General features: G+C 36.0%; 1 protein-coding gene across 1 annotated transcript in view; it reads left to right on the top strand.

Annotated features, from left to right (window-relative positions):
* Window positions 1–15,976, top strand: part of HDAC9 (histone deacetylase 9) — a 568,543-nt gene that overhangs the window by 241,580 nt on the left and 310,987 nt on the right. Inside the window, exon 13 of the mRNA XM_082632918.1 lies at window positions 7,483–7,660. Within this exon, the coding sequence (XP_082489044.1) occupies window positions 7,483–7,660 (178 nt within the window). The remainder of the gene's footprint in view (window positions 1–7,482; window positions 7,661–15,976) is intronic.

Raw genomic sequence — 15,976 nt, 5'->3', positions numbered from 1 at the left:
TCCCAACATCGTTTATTGACTATTCTTTGTTTACCTGCTACTGTGTAGATCATCTCTGTTATATATCACAAGTTTCCGTATACTCATGGGTCTGCTTCTAGGCTCTCTGTTCTCTTCCATTAATCTATTGTGCTAATATGTCTGAAATAATTTAGTTTTTAGTATGTATAGATATCTGGTTGGTCATATCTCCCCAACTTATTCTTTATTTTCACAATTCACTTGGGTATTCTCTGCCTTTGCTCTCCTATGCAAAATTTAGAATCAGCTGAAACATTCCAGAAATTATAGATTCTTTTGGGAAGAACTGTTATCTTTATGATAGTGATTCTATCACAGAATATAGTGTATCTTTTCATCTACCTAGTTTACATCTCTGACTATAATGTGGTCCTCATATATGATTTGAATAATATTAATTTCTTTTTTTCAGTAAAATATATGTAACAGAAAATTTACTGTTTAACTGTTTTTAAGTGTACAGTTCAGTGGCAATCAAGTATATTCACTGTTGTGCAACCATCACCACGAACCATCTCCAGAACATTTTTCCTCTTCCCAAATTGAAACTCTGTAGCCACTGAACAATAACTCTCCATTTCCCCTTTTTGCCAGCCCCTGGTAACCACCATCCTACTTTCTGTCTATATGAATTTAGTTACTCTAGGTGTATTATATAAGTGGAGTCACACAGTATTTGTCCTTTGTAACTGGCATATTTCACTTAGCATGGTGTCGTCAAGGTTTATCCATGTTGTAGCATATGTCAGAATTTCCTTCCTTTTTAAGGCTGAATAATATTCCATTTTCAATATTAATTCTTTAAAGTTTGTTGACACCTCCTTTATTGTATTGGTCAATTTTGCAATTGTTACATGTGTGCTTGAAAGAATATGTTTGGCTGCAAGTTTCAATATATCACCAAGGAATTGTGTTAATTCAAATCTTTTGTAACCTCACTCATTTTGTTATACGTTTGTTATAATCTCCTTCCATGATGTTGATTTTTCTTTATAGTTTTGCCAATTTATATTTTGAGTTCCTGTTATTAGTTTTAGAATTTTTTTTTGGTTAATTGAACTTCCGTATTATTTTATATATACCTTTATTATGGTCTCTAATATTTTCCCCATAAAGTCTATTTCATCTGGTTTTAACAGGGCTGCACAAGGCTTTTACATCTTTTTGTTGTTGTGTTGTTAGTATTTTCTTATATCATGGAACCTTTTAATTTAATCTTGGTCTGCCAAAGAATATAGCCTTTGTATTTTTGAAATTCAATTTGACTGTCTTCATCTTTTAACTGGCAAATTGAGTACATTGACATCAACTGTGTTTAGTGATATGTAGGAATTTGTAGCATCTTATTTTGTGAATTATGTTTGTACAGCTTTTTCAGTGCTTCATTTTTTTCTCCATTTATTTTTAGACTGATGGCTTCTTTGTTTTGTCTCCTTCTAAAAATGTTTGTCTACTTTAAAGTTATATATGTTATTTCTATTTATTTGATAGCTACTTTTAAATTATTAATATGCATGTTTAGCTTTAAAAAGTAAAGTTAACCACTATTTCTACACCCATACTGAATAATACAAACACTTTAGAACGTGTAAATTCCCTCTAGTCCTTGGCATCTTATAAGATAACCCCTAGGGATATTTATGATTCTACTTTTCTGTAAAAGCAAAACTTCTTAAATTCAAAGCACTGCAAACCAAAAAGAAAATTCAATTTTCTCATAATGCCAAACAAGGAGGAACATATTCTTTAAAGAAATGGATTTAGAAACAGAATTTTAATATTTTTTCTAATTATTTTCCCATGATCCTTTTTCCTTTATTTTTAGGTCATATCTTTTATTAAACTAATCCAAATAATTTTGATTATTTCAAAGATTAAACGCTATAATTTATGATTTCTGTATTTGCTTTTGCTGAAATTGCATGATGATATTGATTATAGCACACAATGAGTAATATGTCTGGAAGCAAAGGTAACCATCCAGAACAAAGTGAAAACCCAGAAGCCATAAAATAGGTCCCTGAGCAGTGGCAACAAGAAAACAACATAAAACCAAACAGAAGCAAAATAAAAAATCACTGCTATCACAAAAAAATAGAACCTTGAAGTCTCCTCAACCCAGGGGCTTTATCATTTCATAATCTCCATTAGCAAGCCACTCCCAAATATTTAACAGCAAGAACATTGTGCCTGCCATACAGAGACCTATATACGGAGACCCACTTTCCAAATAGATGGCAGTGCCTATGCCCCACAGCTTAGGAAGGCCCAGGCCCCAATGACATTGATGTCCTGCTAGGTATCATTGAAGAATTTATAAAGTAGGGGCATAATAACTCTTCACTGAAAGTACTTTGCAACTTTTATCAGTAGGAGGAGACAGATGATGTTCAGGTGTAGTGGCCTTAGGCCATTTCATATAGAAAAGGTTGTCGTACACATCTCAGTAGCCTGACAGAATGTCCCTGAATAACAATCTGGCAAAGTAAACAATCAAAACCAAGTCCCTAGTTAAATCACCTGAAAAAAGAAAGGCCATGTATGCATAAGAAACAGGCTCAAAATACTACATGTATTTAAAAAGTATTTTAAATAAGAATGCTTTTGGGGGATGAGGGCATGTTTATTATTCATTTATTGGGCATGACACATTTTCCAAAGGCACTCAATAGATGACAGGTTAATTTGGGTATGCATGCAATTTTTAGTAGCAGTAGGTTCTGAACTGTTAGACATTTTATTTTTCTGATGATGCAAGAGAGAAACATGCATTTTTGTCCTTACTTCGAAGTATGGGAAATAACCACGAACAAAATTCTCTCTCGTTAAAATTGCTAATAGAAAAAAATGTTTAATGAAACACTTTTTTTAGCTATAAAAATACTATCTCAATTTTCAGCCTCATGAAGGAAGCTTTTTATTGCTGAGGAGTAATATCCATCTGAAATAAAAGTGGCCTACTGTTTTGTGATACTTTCGTCACTAATATGTACCATAATAATCAGTGCCTTACTAGATTGTCAAGATTTGCCCTATACATTAAAAGCTATACTTCATTTGTAAAGGCATATAATTGTAGTCAACTCTTTTGAAAGTGAATAAACTTTTCTCTCTTTTATAGTCCTTTTTCAGTAGAAGGTTCAAAAATATTTGATCCATGTCTGCCCTTAGAACCAATAATTATGAATCTGTCCCAGTGAAGTGTTTGAAAGGTTCAACTATTTATTTTAAGTAACATTTGCCATTTTTCTTAATTGTGATATGCAGAAAGTTTGGAAACCACATAAAAGCACAAAGGAAAAAAATAATTCTCAAATCACTCGTTTCCCTCAGCTCTTGGCTCCATCACTAAATAACTTCAGAGTATTGTACTTTGATAGTTGTTTTGTCTGTTCTCTATTTTCTTATATTTTCATTAGCCATTCCTTGGTTCTTTATATAATGATTGCTTATAAGCTGCTTTCTTGTTTTATCCTCGTAGTGAGATCTTAAAGATGGCCATGTATCTCCTTTCTATTCATGTATTTATTCAACATATATTTGTTAACACCTACTATATGTGTGAAACACTGCATGGGAATATATGATTCAGTAGGCAAAGCTCATATCTTTATGGAACTTACTATTTATGGACAAAGTGCTTGAATTTGGGTGTCAACCTATAAGATCAGGAGCGATGCTTAACTCACTTTCCTATCTATACAACCCAGCATGGCATCTATCAGTATTTTCTATCTGCATGCACAGTAGATATTGGAAGGACACTTACATGTGATGAATAAATAACTACTATTGAACAAGTAGTTGTTTGTCTCTTACCTATATTGCCGTATTCCTAATAGTATGGATAAGGAGATTAGATAAGTAGAATTGAATAAGTAGAATTTGCTTGCCTGTTTGTAAAGGTCTGTGTTGAGGTGTAACATTTGTATCTTGGTTATGAGGTAGCAAACTGTAATTCCATTATCTCAAAGGTTCCTGTGAAGTCCAAGTAAAGCAATAAATATGCTTTATTAGCAAAGAAAGAAAGAAGGTGGCGGTGGTATTAACATGGAGCTCTTACAGTATTGAGTTATTCATTAAGAGGGAAAACATGTAGTAACCCCAGTCATCTAAAACATGGTTATGTTATTTGAAAAAAACATGGCCTTTAACTCTCAAATATCTGTTACATATGCTTTTTTAAAAAATTAATTAATTTATTTATCTATCTTGGTTGCATTGGCCCTTTGTTGCTGCGTGTGGGCCTTCTCTAGTTGCAGTGAGAGGGGGCTACTCTTCGTTGCAGTGCACAGGCTTCTCATTGCAGTGGTTTCTTTTGTTGTAGAGCACGGGCTCTAGGCACGTGGGCTTCAGTAGTTGTGGCACATGGGCTCAGTAATTGTGGCTCACGGGTTCTAGAGAGCAGGCTCAGTAGTTGTGGCACACGGGCTTTGTTGCTCCGTGACATGTGGGGTCTTCCCGGACCAGGGATTGAACCTGTGTCCCCTGCATTGGCAGGCGGATTCTTAAGTACTGCAAGTCCCATGTTACATATTCTTAATGCGCAAATAAATATTTAACTTCGAGAAAGCATAAGAAATACAAAATGCAGCACAATATAAGTTCACAGATGATATAGATCCAGTCCCTGGTTCAAAGAGCTTTCAATATTATACATGGAAAGATGATTTCACACACACCACACACACACACACACACACACAACCTATCTAGAGCCTTCTCCCCACTTTGCATCTGGCTAATGGAATTTATCTTTTACAGCTCAAGTTAAATGTCACTTTCTTAAAGTTCCCTCAACCTCTAAATTAGGTTCTTCTTGACAGTTTTTCATGATACTCTGCATTTTCCCCATATAGCACTCATTATAATTACATTATACTTAGAAATATTTAGTATCTGTCTCCTCACTAGACAATAAACATAAAAAAGGCTCAACACACCTGCAAAGTGTCTGGCTCAGAGTGTGACCTCAATAAGTAGTTACTGCATGCAGAAACTCTAAAATATAAAAGATGGTGGCAGGGAAATGGAGAGAGAAAAACAAAATGTGATGGGAATGTAGTGGAGAGGGAAAGTGCATGTAATATATGGGCTTGAAAAGGTTCCATGTAAAATTTGAAGAGGACTTTAGAGGTAGTGAATGGTTGCTGAATGTGAAGCTTCATGGACACACCTAGAGGGGGTGATACAGAAAAGATAGATTGGAAGCACGAATGATCAGAGCCAACATATCTGTTAGACACAGTAGACACTGTGCCCAGAACCCATGATACTCTAAGGGGCCCCAAAAATGTCTTAAATGTTAATTTTTAATCAGAAAAAATGAATATTATGATAATGATTCCAGTGTATGCCAATATTAGCATAAATTTTAATTTTTAATATTTTTTATACAGGAAAGAGCCCATGAATGCAGCCCTGGAGATGGTATTTGTTATACAGTAGATAGGATTTGAGCTGGAATCTGAAAAAGGAATAGAAGATCTAACACTGAAATTCAAGTTGGCCTCACTTAGGGAGATTCCAGATGACAGGCTGGCGAGGTTCTTCAAACTTTGCTTTACCTTCACAGACTTTCTACCAGCTTTTTACTTACAGGAGAGCTTTAGGAAGAGAATTCTTGCAGGAAAGAATTGGATGGGTTGATTTTAGAGGTAGGGTGATCAATCAAGGGCCTTTGCATTAGCTTGGATTATAATAGAAAGAGACAGAAGGGATAGATATTACAAACATCCAGGTATATATTTACCCAGGCATTTTAGATCATATGCAGAATAGCTCATTTTCTCCATAGAAAACTCCCAAAGTCATAATTGCACATTTACATTCCCTATATAAGTTTCATGAGAGGAGGAACCATGTCAATCCTACTGCTGTACCTTAGGGAATTGAACATTGAGATGCTCAAGAAAACAAGAGATTTAGACTCCTGTAGATGTGTTAAAACTATTAGAACTAGATCTACATCCTGGCCAAGTCATTCTAATCATCAAAGCAAATGCCCAGAGCTCAATGATGTGACAAATGCCTTCCAGTTGATTGATGGTTCAGTTATTCTGCAGAGCAAAACTGAAGTAACACCATATACACATACATTAGTTATAACTTTTAATTTTAAAGGATTCTTAACTTTTTTCTAAATTGGGGAATCTCTGTCTATGGTCTATAACTAAATACATATTCATAATCATTACTCATTTTTATATACAGCATTAACTCATACAGATAAAGTCATACTGACATAAAACCATGTAATATGCATTGAATACAGTTGTGTTGTATGTAGATTTGTTAGCATTCTCACTAAGTAAATAATTTGTACACTAAGGATGTACCAAGCCTTGTGCTAGAGGAGCACCACCCTGACAAGAAGGTTAAGGCAGGGCCTTACTAAGGAGAGGTGATGTTTGCATTCAGTCTTAAAACAGTACATGCCTGGCAGGTAGACCAAAGCAGAAGACCATGTACATTTTAAGAATTATAGCAATTAGGCTTGTATTTAAAAGGCTTTGTTAACCTTTTGGAGTATTAGTTTCCTTATCCATGGAATGTGATGATCATCCTTTGTGTCACTGTTCAGCTACTTTTCACGTTTGTTGGGAACATGGAAAAGGAAACAAACATAAAAATCAACACAAAGTTTATGAATCCCGTGATGTTGAAGAGAGGAAATATTCGGTGTGTAACACTGATAATTAAATTAACCGCCTGTCTCTATTTTAGAGATTGTCTTTTTTGGAGACAGAGGAATAGACCAAGTGAATCTTTCAGGAGCTTCCAAATTCTGGCTCTTTGATTTCATAACTTGAGAAGTATGAAGATTGATAATGTTGTTAAATCACTGAGATTATATTTAATACTTTATAAAGAAACTAAAACTTTTCATAGTATTGAGATTACACCATGCAACCTATGAAAACTTCCTTATTCTGTACCATTATATGAAGACTGAAAGTTGTCAAATATAGTCATTTAATTGGCAATTTTTAGGCTCTCATAAATGTCATTGACAATATTACTGAAATAAATTCAAGGTAGGGTTTTCAGAATTGAGCTTTGTTGGCGGTTTGAAAGCAGTTGAATTGTTCTCCCACTTTGCGTTGTAACAATTCTGGGGCTGTATTCAAAACGTTGGTATCAAGGTAGGAAATGAGTCTAAGTCAATGTTCCTCTTGAGGTTAAAGGTCTGTTTCTTTCTATCAGTTCAAACTGACAGGCCTCCTGCCATCACCTCCTCCTTAGCCAGGCAGACAGGCCCTGGCCGTCAGTGTGAAAACATCTGTTGAATGGATTTATTGACTAGATCGTGTTTTGTTTCTCCCTTTCTCTATTTTTTTCCTTCACACCGTTTATTATGTCTCTGACCTGATGAACTTAATTGGTTGCCACGTCGCTCTCAGTGTCTCCCTTAGTGCTTGTCTCATGTTTCTTTCTACTGTGCTCTTCTCTTGGCAACAGCCCTTCCTGGAGCCACAGCACGCACGTGTGCTCTCGGTGCGCCCAGCTCAGCTGGCCGCGGATGGCATGGATGGATTAGAGAAGCATCGTCTTGTCTCCAGGACTCATTCCTCCCCTGCTGCCTGCATTTTACCTCACCCAGCAATGGACTGCCACCTCCTGCCTGGCTCTGCAACTGGTGAGAATCCTTAAAGACTCTCCCTAATAGGCAGGCTAAATACACCGTTCTTGTAGGATTAAGCAATTTAAATGCTCTGAATAACTCCAAGAGCAGAACACTCCATTTTAACCCAGTGCAACCCAAATTTTATGAGATTATATAGGCCACAAGACAAACAGCACATCTGATAAATCTTGGGCTTAGTATTAATAGCCTCATAAATTGTTACCATTCAAGGGCCTGGAAAACACATCAACAGGTGCATGGGTCCCTTTTGGAAACAAAAATCCCTACAACATTCTTTAGCAGTGTTCCTCAATCTCTTCCTTCTAGTAGTCCTGGCCACTAGGAAATTTATGATGCTGGCTTCATTTGAGTCTAAAGAGTGCCCCTCTTCCAGTTTGTCTTTCTTGCTGTTTTGTTGGTGTCCCTGTTTTCTTCTGACTTTGCATGACTCATAGGAGACAGTGGTGCCAAGGCAAACCTTGTTTAATTCTACATACATGAGTTCCATTTCCATTTATTATGGCACCAATGGGTGGGCTATTTGACTACCCTCTTCGTTTGCCTACAGCTGTGTTTGGTATTTCAGAACCTGGCTACAGAGGAAAACAAACCAGATAATTCCAAGGCCAAAGGAAGGTCAAGTCCGGAACACACACAAAAAAAGGGTGCTATTCTCTCACAAAGGAGCTGTACCATAAATATCCATGTGGATAAATATTCCCTTAAGGCTGCTGGCCCCTGTTCTTATTCCATGCACTCAAACTGTGGCTCATCAAATGAAAGATATTCTAGCCCTAAGGGCTCATAACTTGGATGCAGCAAGGGGAGAGTTCAGATGTACCTTCCCCCAAAGTCTTTCACAGGTTATCTGATTTATTTTTGAAGCAGTTTTTAGGATTCAGAGTTTGTTTTTGTGGCTTCTGTGACCTCAAGCAACCCTTTGTGCTTGGAAAAGTTAAAATGCTTTTTCTGAAATCACGTTCCCAAGCCTTGATATCATCGTTTATTTAAAAATCAATAAATGAAATGGCCACGTTATTTAACTTTGACAGACATCTTAATAAGTATGCATAGGAGCTACTTTTTATAATGTGTTACACCACAAGCCAACATTCCATACTAGGAGCTGCAGTCGTTATATTTGGATATATTTCCTTCACCACATTAGCCACTGCCTCTGATCCCTCTATAACTTGGAGCAAAGCAGACCTGTCCTGGTATCCCAGACGACCCAGGACTGCAGCCCACTGTCAGCGGAAGCCGCTTGGATCAGTCAGGCCTGGTTCTATCCCTGGTCTTCTGAGAATTTTTGCTCAAAGCCAGATACGTGATGTAGAGAAATACTTTTTGTAGGTAGTGAGAGCAGCAGCCTTTAAGAATTAGATACTTCTCAATTCTTTTTACTGAGAGTGTTTTTTATTCAGCCATAAGCTTTCAGAGACACAGACACCCTATTGTAATGCAGGTTACATTCACTCAAAACCATTTCCTTAGTTTAAAAGTGAGCTTGATTATAAAGTTTTGTGGTGCTGTTTCCATGTGCGCTGCTGTCTACTATTGTAATCCTACTGATAGTTTCTTTTCTTGGTTAAGAGGGGTGACCCTTTCCTGACATGCTGTGGTTTCCTCTACTTTTATATGTTCCTTCCATATGAATGAAGCAAGATCTCTGAATATTAGAATGATCCTACTAGTTTGAGAAAACATGTTGAACAGGGTTTGTAGGCCTTAAAAGAATCAGGTGAAAGGGTGGACTGCAAACCAAATAACATAAGCATGACATAAACATAACCTAATCCTTCAGACTGAAGACTGGGTCATTTCACATGATTAGTTTCTTTCTCATAATGTCAACATCCTAGTATTTATCAGAGTTTATATTCCAAACACAAATAGGGAAATCAGCTTGAGTGTATTTTCTTTTTTTTTTTTTTTTTGCGGTACGCGGGCCTCTCACTGTTGTGGCCTCTCTCATTGCGGAGCACAGGCTCCGGACGCGCAGGCTCAGCGGCCATGGCTCACAGGCCCAGACGCTCCACGGCATGTGGGATCTTCCTGGACCGGGGCACGAACCCGCGTCCCCTGCATCAGCAGGTGGACTCTCAACCACTGCGCCACCGGGGAAGCCCTATTTTCATTTTTAATGTACGTGATGAGGCACATTTCTTGCCTAAATGAGAGATTATATAAACTTATATTTTAAAAAATACAGGATTTTATACTTAGTAGGTATTCAATAAATTTTAGTTGAATGAACAAATACTAATTTGTAGTATATGTACATGATATATGTACATATAAATTGTAAACACTTAGGAATTTACTAGTTCAAATTTGAAAACATTGAAAATGAAAGTTACTTTGTAATTATTGTTCTGTAAAGAATGACTAAGTAATTTCAAAGTTACATACTTCAGTAGAGAAGAACCTTCTTATTGTATTATTTACCTTAAGAATGTTGCATCCTAACACTTAAATTCTTAAAGTAAAAATATTACATATTTTTAAAAAAACATGCAAAGTATATAATTTATGTATCTGTTAATAGCCCCTCCACTGTCATTGGGACTAAAAATATATATTTGATTGGTGACTTTCATTTAGTGCTTTTCCAAATCCAAAGGAAATGAAATGCACTGTCTTCACTCTGCTCCTCCACATATTATTCTGCCTTTAATCCAAACTTAAATTTCCCCTGTAAGCTACATACTCTTACAATCCACATGACCTAAAAATTCATTTTAGTATTTCTAACGATATTTATTTTAGAGGAGAACTCTTAAGGCTTTCATTTGTGGTATGTTTGACGACAAATTTTTTAAGCATTAAATGCCTTTCTTTTGGCTTTTTAATATCTGGTGTAGACACATCAAGAAAAATCAAGTGACATTTAAGTCACTTTGAAGTCACATGTTATTTGAGAATATTTAGCTTTTTTTTTCCAAAAGAAAGTCATAAATCTTCAATACTCAGTGGTTGTTCCACTAAAAAGTAAGGAAGAGAAAACAAGTTGTAAGTGTAGGCGATTTGCTTAATTTCATTCTCTAAGAGCTATACCTTTTGAAACAACTAAAAAGTTACTCAATACTAAACTCACATAATTTTCAAGGCACAACATTCAAACCTTTACCTTCCATATGATCCTCAACAGTCAACTAGAGTAGCCACACCATCCCCTTTTTGTAAAGAACAAAGCAGTGGTCCAAGGGAAAAATGTGGTCTGAACTCACTCAGTTGTTGAAAGATGATGTCTCTAGTCCATTTCCTGTGAGAACTTGAATGGACCAAGAAGCAGACTAAGATGCAGCCACTCCCTGGTGGCCCTACAGAGAGCCTGGTTGAGGATATTTCTGGATGGACAAGAAGATGACACACCTGCTGTAGTGCTAATGAAGAATGCGTATTGTAGAGCCAGGTTGCCACATATTCAAATGAATTCTGTTATATTGGAATATGAATAATAATATTCAACTTTTATATCAAGTTGAATTTAAGAGGTGCTTTTTTCATTCTATGTGAAGCCAAGGCATGGTGTTTGTATGAGTTCTGATGACTAAGGAAAGGGCAATGTATGTCATTTTCTCTGCCATAGTCTTCCTTTCTACTCAGCTGTTCCTAACAGAGATGAGGCTTGGTCATGGCTCACAACAGACCATTGAGAGTAGATGATGTAATAATTGTGCTAAGTTTATACCAAATGGGATTCATTGACGCAAGAATTTAATGGCAAATAAATTTGATTGGCTTTATCTTCCCCATCACCCAGTACCATTTAAGGTCTTCTTTCTCCCAACACTAGGTTCCTTTATATATTCTGTGAGTAAATTCTTTCTTTGTAACATTATCTTTTTAAGTCAGTGTCTAATGTGAAGTAGAATTATAGTGCTCAAACTAAACCAATGTTTATGAAAGCCATTACAAATAGTTTAGTTAAAAGAATTTTTAAATCGATGTTTAGTGGGTGGCACATCATGACAGAAAGTGAAATACATTTGAATATTTCAGTGTGAGAATAGCAAAACTGGCCTTTTTTCCTGTTTTTTTGGTTTTTGGTTTTTGTTTTTTAATTAAAGATATTTTCCCAAGTCAGGCAAACTCCCATTAATCCTTCAGGTTTTAGTTTATGTGTTATTTCCTTCATGAAGCCTTGTTCGGTCAGCTAAGTCCAAATTAAATCAATTATAGTCCCTCATAACAAACTGGATTTTTCCCTGAAAGATTGTAGTTATTTATTTTGGGGATTATGTTCAGATGGGCTCTCTGTGCGGGAAGAGATTGTGTTTTCTCTTCTCTCTAACCCTAGCACATAGGTATATGGCTAGCCCAAGGAGGGTACTCAGTGTATGTACTTACTGTATAATAAACAAATGAATATCCGAATGAAATGAGAGTAAATAGACATGAATTACATGCAGCTACACACAAAAAAGATTATTGGTGTGTTAAGTGAAATTTGGGAGTAACACTTATATTTTTTTAATTCAGAAAAATGTTCATTGAAAGTAATTTGGTAAATTTGAAAGACTGTAAAGGAGAATCACCTATTCTTCTATCACTCAGAGGTAACCATAAGTAAAATATACATTTATTTATTCCAGTCTTTTTTCCTCTTCCTATGTGCCTCTCTTTAACAGAGTAAAAAAAAGTTATATGTGTGTTTGTGTTCATGTCTGTGCGCACGTGGATATCTGTAAATATGTATATGTGTGCGTGTGTAATCGTGTGTGTGTATGTATATTTGTATGTGCATGTGTTTATGTGTGTGTTTTAAGACCTCTCAGAGTAACTAATGTTACCACCTGTATCAGAATGGAGAGATTAATTTCATTTGGGTAGAAAATCAGTTTTGAAGTTACTGTCCTCAAATATATGTGCTTGAAATTTCTCCTGAAAAATTCCTCCAAAATTTGTTTCTCTTAATTCTCACTGAAGATGATAAAATAGCTATCTTTTTTATTTAGGAGATTAAATGCACTTGGTCACATATATATTATAACATTTATTAACATAAGTTATAGCATATATTTTAAAAGTATATATTAATATAAGTTATACATATATATGTGTGTGTATATATATATATATATTTTTTTTTTTTTTTTTTTGCGGTACGTGGGCCTCTCACTGTTGTGGCCTCTCCCATTGCGGAGCACAGGCTCCGGACGCGCAGGCTCAGCGGCCATGGCTCATGGGCCCAGCCGCTCTGTGGCATGTGGGATCTTCCCGGACCGGGGCACGAACCCATGTCCCCTGCATCAGCAGTCGGACTCTCAACCACTGCGCCACCAGGGAAGCCCTCCAGTGTAGATTTTAATTTTGCCACTATGCATTTAGTTTTCTTGCCATCCTCATTTACCTTATTCATCTTTCTTTTTACTCGTTAATTTAGCTTGATTTCTCCTTTTAGCTGTTGGCTCCTATTTTATAGGATCAGTGTCTTTTGACATTCGAGGATCTCAAAAAGTTTCTAAAATCTAATTTTTGTTCCTACAGTAAATCAAATTCACTGAGCTAAGCAGTAGGAATGATGTTTCCTTTACAGTTTCTGTAGCATATTCTCATAGGCCCAGTTTTTTGTTTTTTATTTTCTTCAGCTCACTCAATCTTTAAAAAAAATTTTTTTTGAAGTATAGTTGATTTACATTTTGGTGTTAATTTCTGCTGTAGAGCAAAATGATTCAGATATATATTTTCCAACTTTCATTTCATTATAGTTTATTATAAGATATTGAATGTAGTTTTCTGTGCTATAAAGTAGGACCTTGTTGTTTATCTATTTTACATATAGTAGTTTGTATCTACTAATCCCAAACTCCTAATTTATCCCTCCCCCCACATTTCCCTTTTGGTAATCATAAGTTTGTTTTCTATGTCTGTGAGTCTGTTTCTGTTTTGTAAATAAGTTCATTTGTATCATTTTTTAGATTCCACATATAAGTGATATCATAAGATATTTGTCTTTGACTTACTTCAGTTAGTATGATAATCTCTAGGTCTATCCATGTTGCTGCGAGTGGCATTTCATTCTTTTTTATGGCTGAGTAATATTCCATTGTGCATATATACACTACATCTTCTTTCTCCATTCACCTGTTGATGGACGTTTAGGTTGCTGCCATGTCTTCGCTGTTGTAAATAGTGCTGCTATGAACATTGGGGTGCATATATCTTTTGGAATTAAAGTTTTATCCAGATATATGCCCAGGAGTGGGATTGCTGGATTGTATGGTAACTCTATTTTTAGTTGTTTGAGGAACCTCCATACTGTTCTCTATAGGGGCTGCACCAATTTACATTCCCACCAGTAGTGCAGGAGAGTTCCCTTTTCTCCACACCCTCTCCAGCATTTATTATTTGTAGACCTTTTGATGACCGCAATTCTGACCGGTGTGAGATAGATAGATACCTCATTGTAGTTTTGATTTGCATTTCTCTAATAATTAGTGATGTTGAGCATCTTTTCATGTGCTTTTTGGCCATCTGCTGTGTCTTCTCTGGAGAAATGTCTGTTTAGACCTTCCACTCATTTTTCGATTTGGTTGTTTGTTTTTTTGATATTGAGCCCCATGAGCTGTTTGTATATTTTGGACATTAATCCCTTGTTGGTCACTTCACTTGCCAATATTTTATCCCATTCTATGGTTTATCTTTTCGTTCAGTTTATGGTTTCCTTTGCTGTGCTCACTCGTTCTTGAAAGCTTGAATGTAGAGTGATCTTTCCAGATATTTGCCAGTAAATACGTAGTGAATTGTGTTTGACTTCACTTTTTGCCAACTTATATACTGGTTGAATCTCCTTCTCGGTTATCTAGTTGAATGGCAACACTTAATCTAATTCCCAGGTTCTAACAGACTTTCATATAGTGTTAGTTGGAAGCCCTAGGATGGAATTTCTTCCACCCACTTCCTTTTTAGCTGCTGATATGATGATTTACATAAACAAACAAATCTGAGTCTTAGAAAATGCTCCTTATGTACTCAGAGGCACAATTTAGCAAGTTTTAAACAATTATTTTTGGATACTTCATTTGCCTGCTAGACAAATCAAGTTTCACACATAACTAAAAAGTGTACTATCTGGAGGGAACTTAACTCAACATAATAAAGGCCATATATGACAAGCCCACAGTCAACATCGTTCTCAGTGGTGAAAAACTGAAACCATTTCCTCTAAGATCAGGAACAAGACAAGGTTGTCCACTCTCACCACTGTTATTCAACATAGTTTTGGAAGTTATAGCCACAACAGTCAGAGAAGAAAAATAAACAAAAGGAATACAATTTGGAAAAGAAGAAGTAAAGCTGTTGCTGTTTGCAGATGACATGATACTATACATAGAGGATCCTCAATATGCTACCAGAAAACTACTAGAGCTAATCAATAAATTTAGTAAAGTAGCAGTATACAAAATTAATGCACAGAAATCTCTTGCATTCTTATACACTAATGATGAAAGATCTGAAAGAGAAATTAAGGAAACACTCCCATTTACCACTGCAACAAAAAGAATAAAATACCTAGGAATAAACCTACCTAAGGAGACAAAAGACCTGTATGCAGAAAACTATAAGACACTGATGAAACAAATTAAAGATGATACAAACCGCTGGAGAGATACACCATGTTCTTGGATTGGAAGAATCAACATTGTGAAAATGACTCTACTACCCAAAACAATCTACAGATTCAGTGCAATCCCTATCAAACTACCACTGGCATTTTTCACAGAACTAGAACAAAAAATTTCACAATCTGTATGGAAACACAAAAGACCCCGAATAGCCAAAGCAATCTTGAGAAAGAAAAATGGAGCTGGAGGAATCAGGCTCCTGGACTTCAGACTATACTACAGAGCTACAGTAATCAAGACAGTATGGTACTGGCACAAAAACAGAAATACAGGTCAATGGTACAGGATAGAAAGCCCAGAGATAAACCCACACACATATGGTCACCTTATTTTTGCTAAAGGAGGCAAGAATATACAATGGAGAAAAGACAGCCTCTTCAATAAGTGGTGCTGGGAAAACTGGACAGCTACATGTAAAAGAATGAAATTAGAACACTCCCCAACACCATGCACAAAAATAAACTCAAAATAGATTAAAGGCCTAAATGTAAGGCCAGACACTATAAAACTCTTGGAGGAAAACATAGACAGAACACTCTATGACATAAATCATGGCAAGATCCTTTTTGACCCACCTCCTAGAGAAATGGAAATAAAAACAAAAATAAACAAATGGGACCTAATGAAACTTAAAAGCTTTTGCACAGCAAAGGAAACCATAAGCAAGACGAAAAGACAACCCTCAGAATGGGAGAAA

Source organism: Mesoplodon mirus (assembly GCF_964341445.2).
Source record: "Mesoplodon mirus genome assembly, chromosome: 9".
In the NCBI taxonomy this organism is placed as follows: Eukaryota; Metazoa; Chordata; class Mammalia; order Artiodactyla; family Ziphiidae; genus Mesoplodon; species Mesoplodon mirus.
Note: the sequence above shows the minus strand (reverse complement) of the source record. Positions and strands in the feature narration are given on the sequence as shown.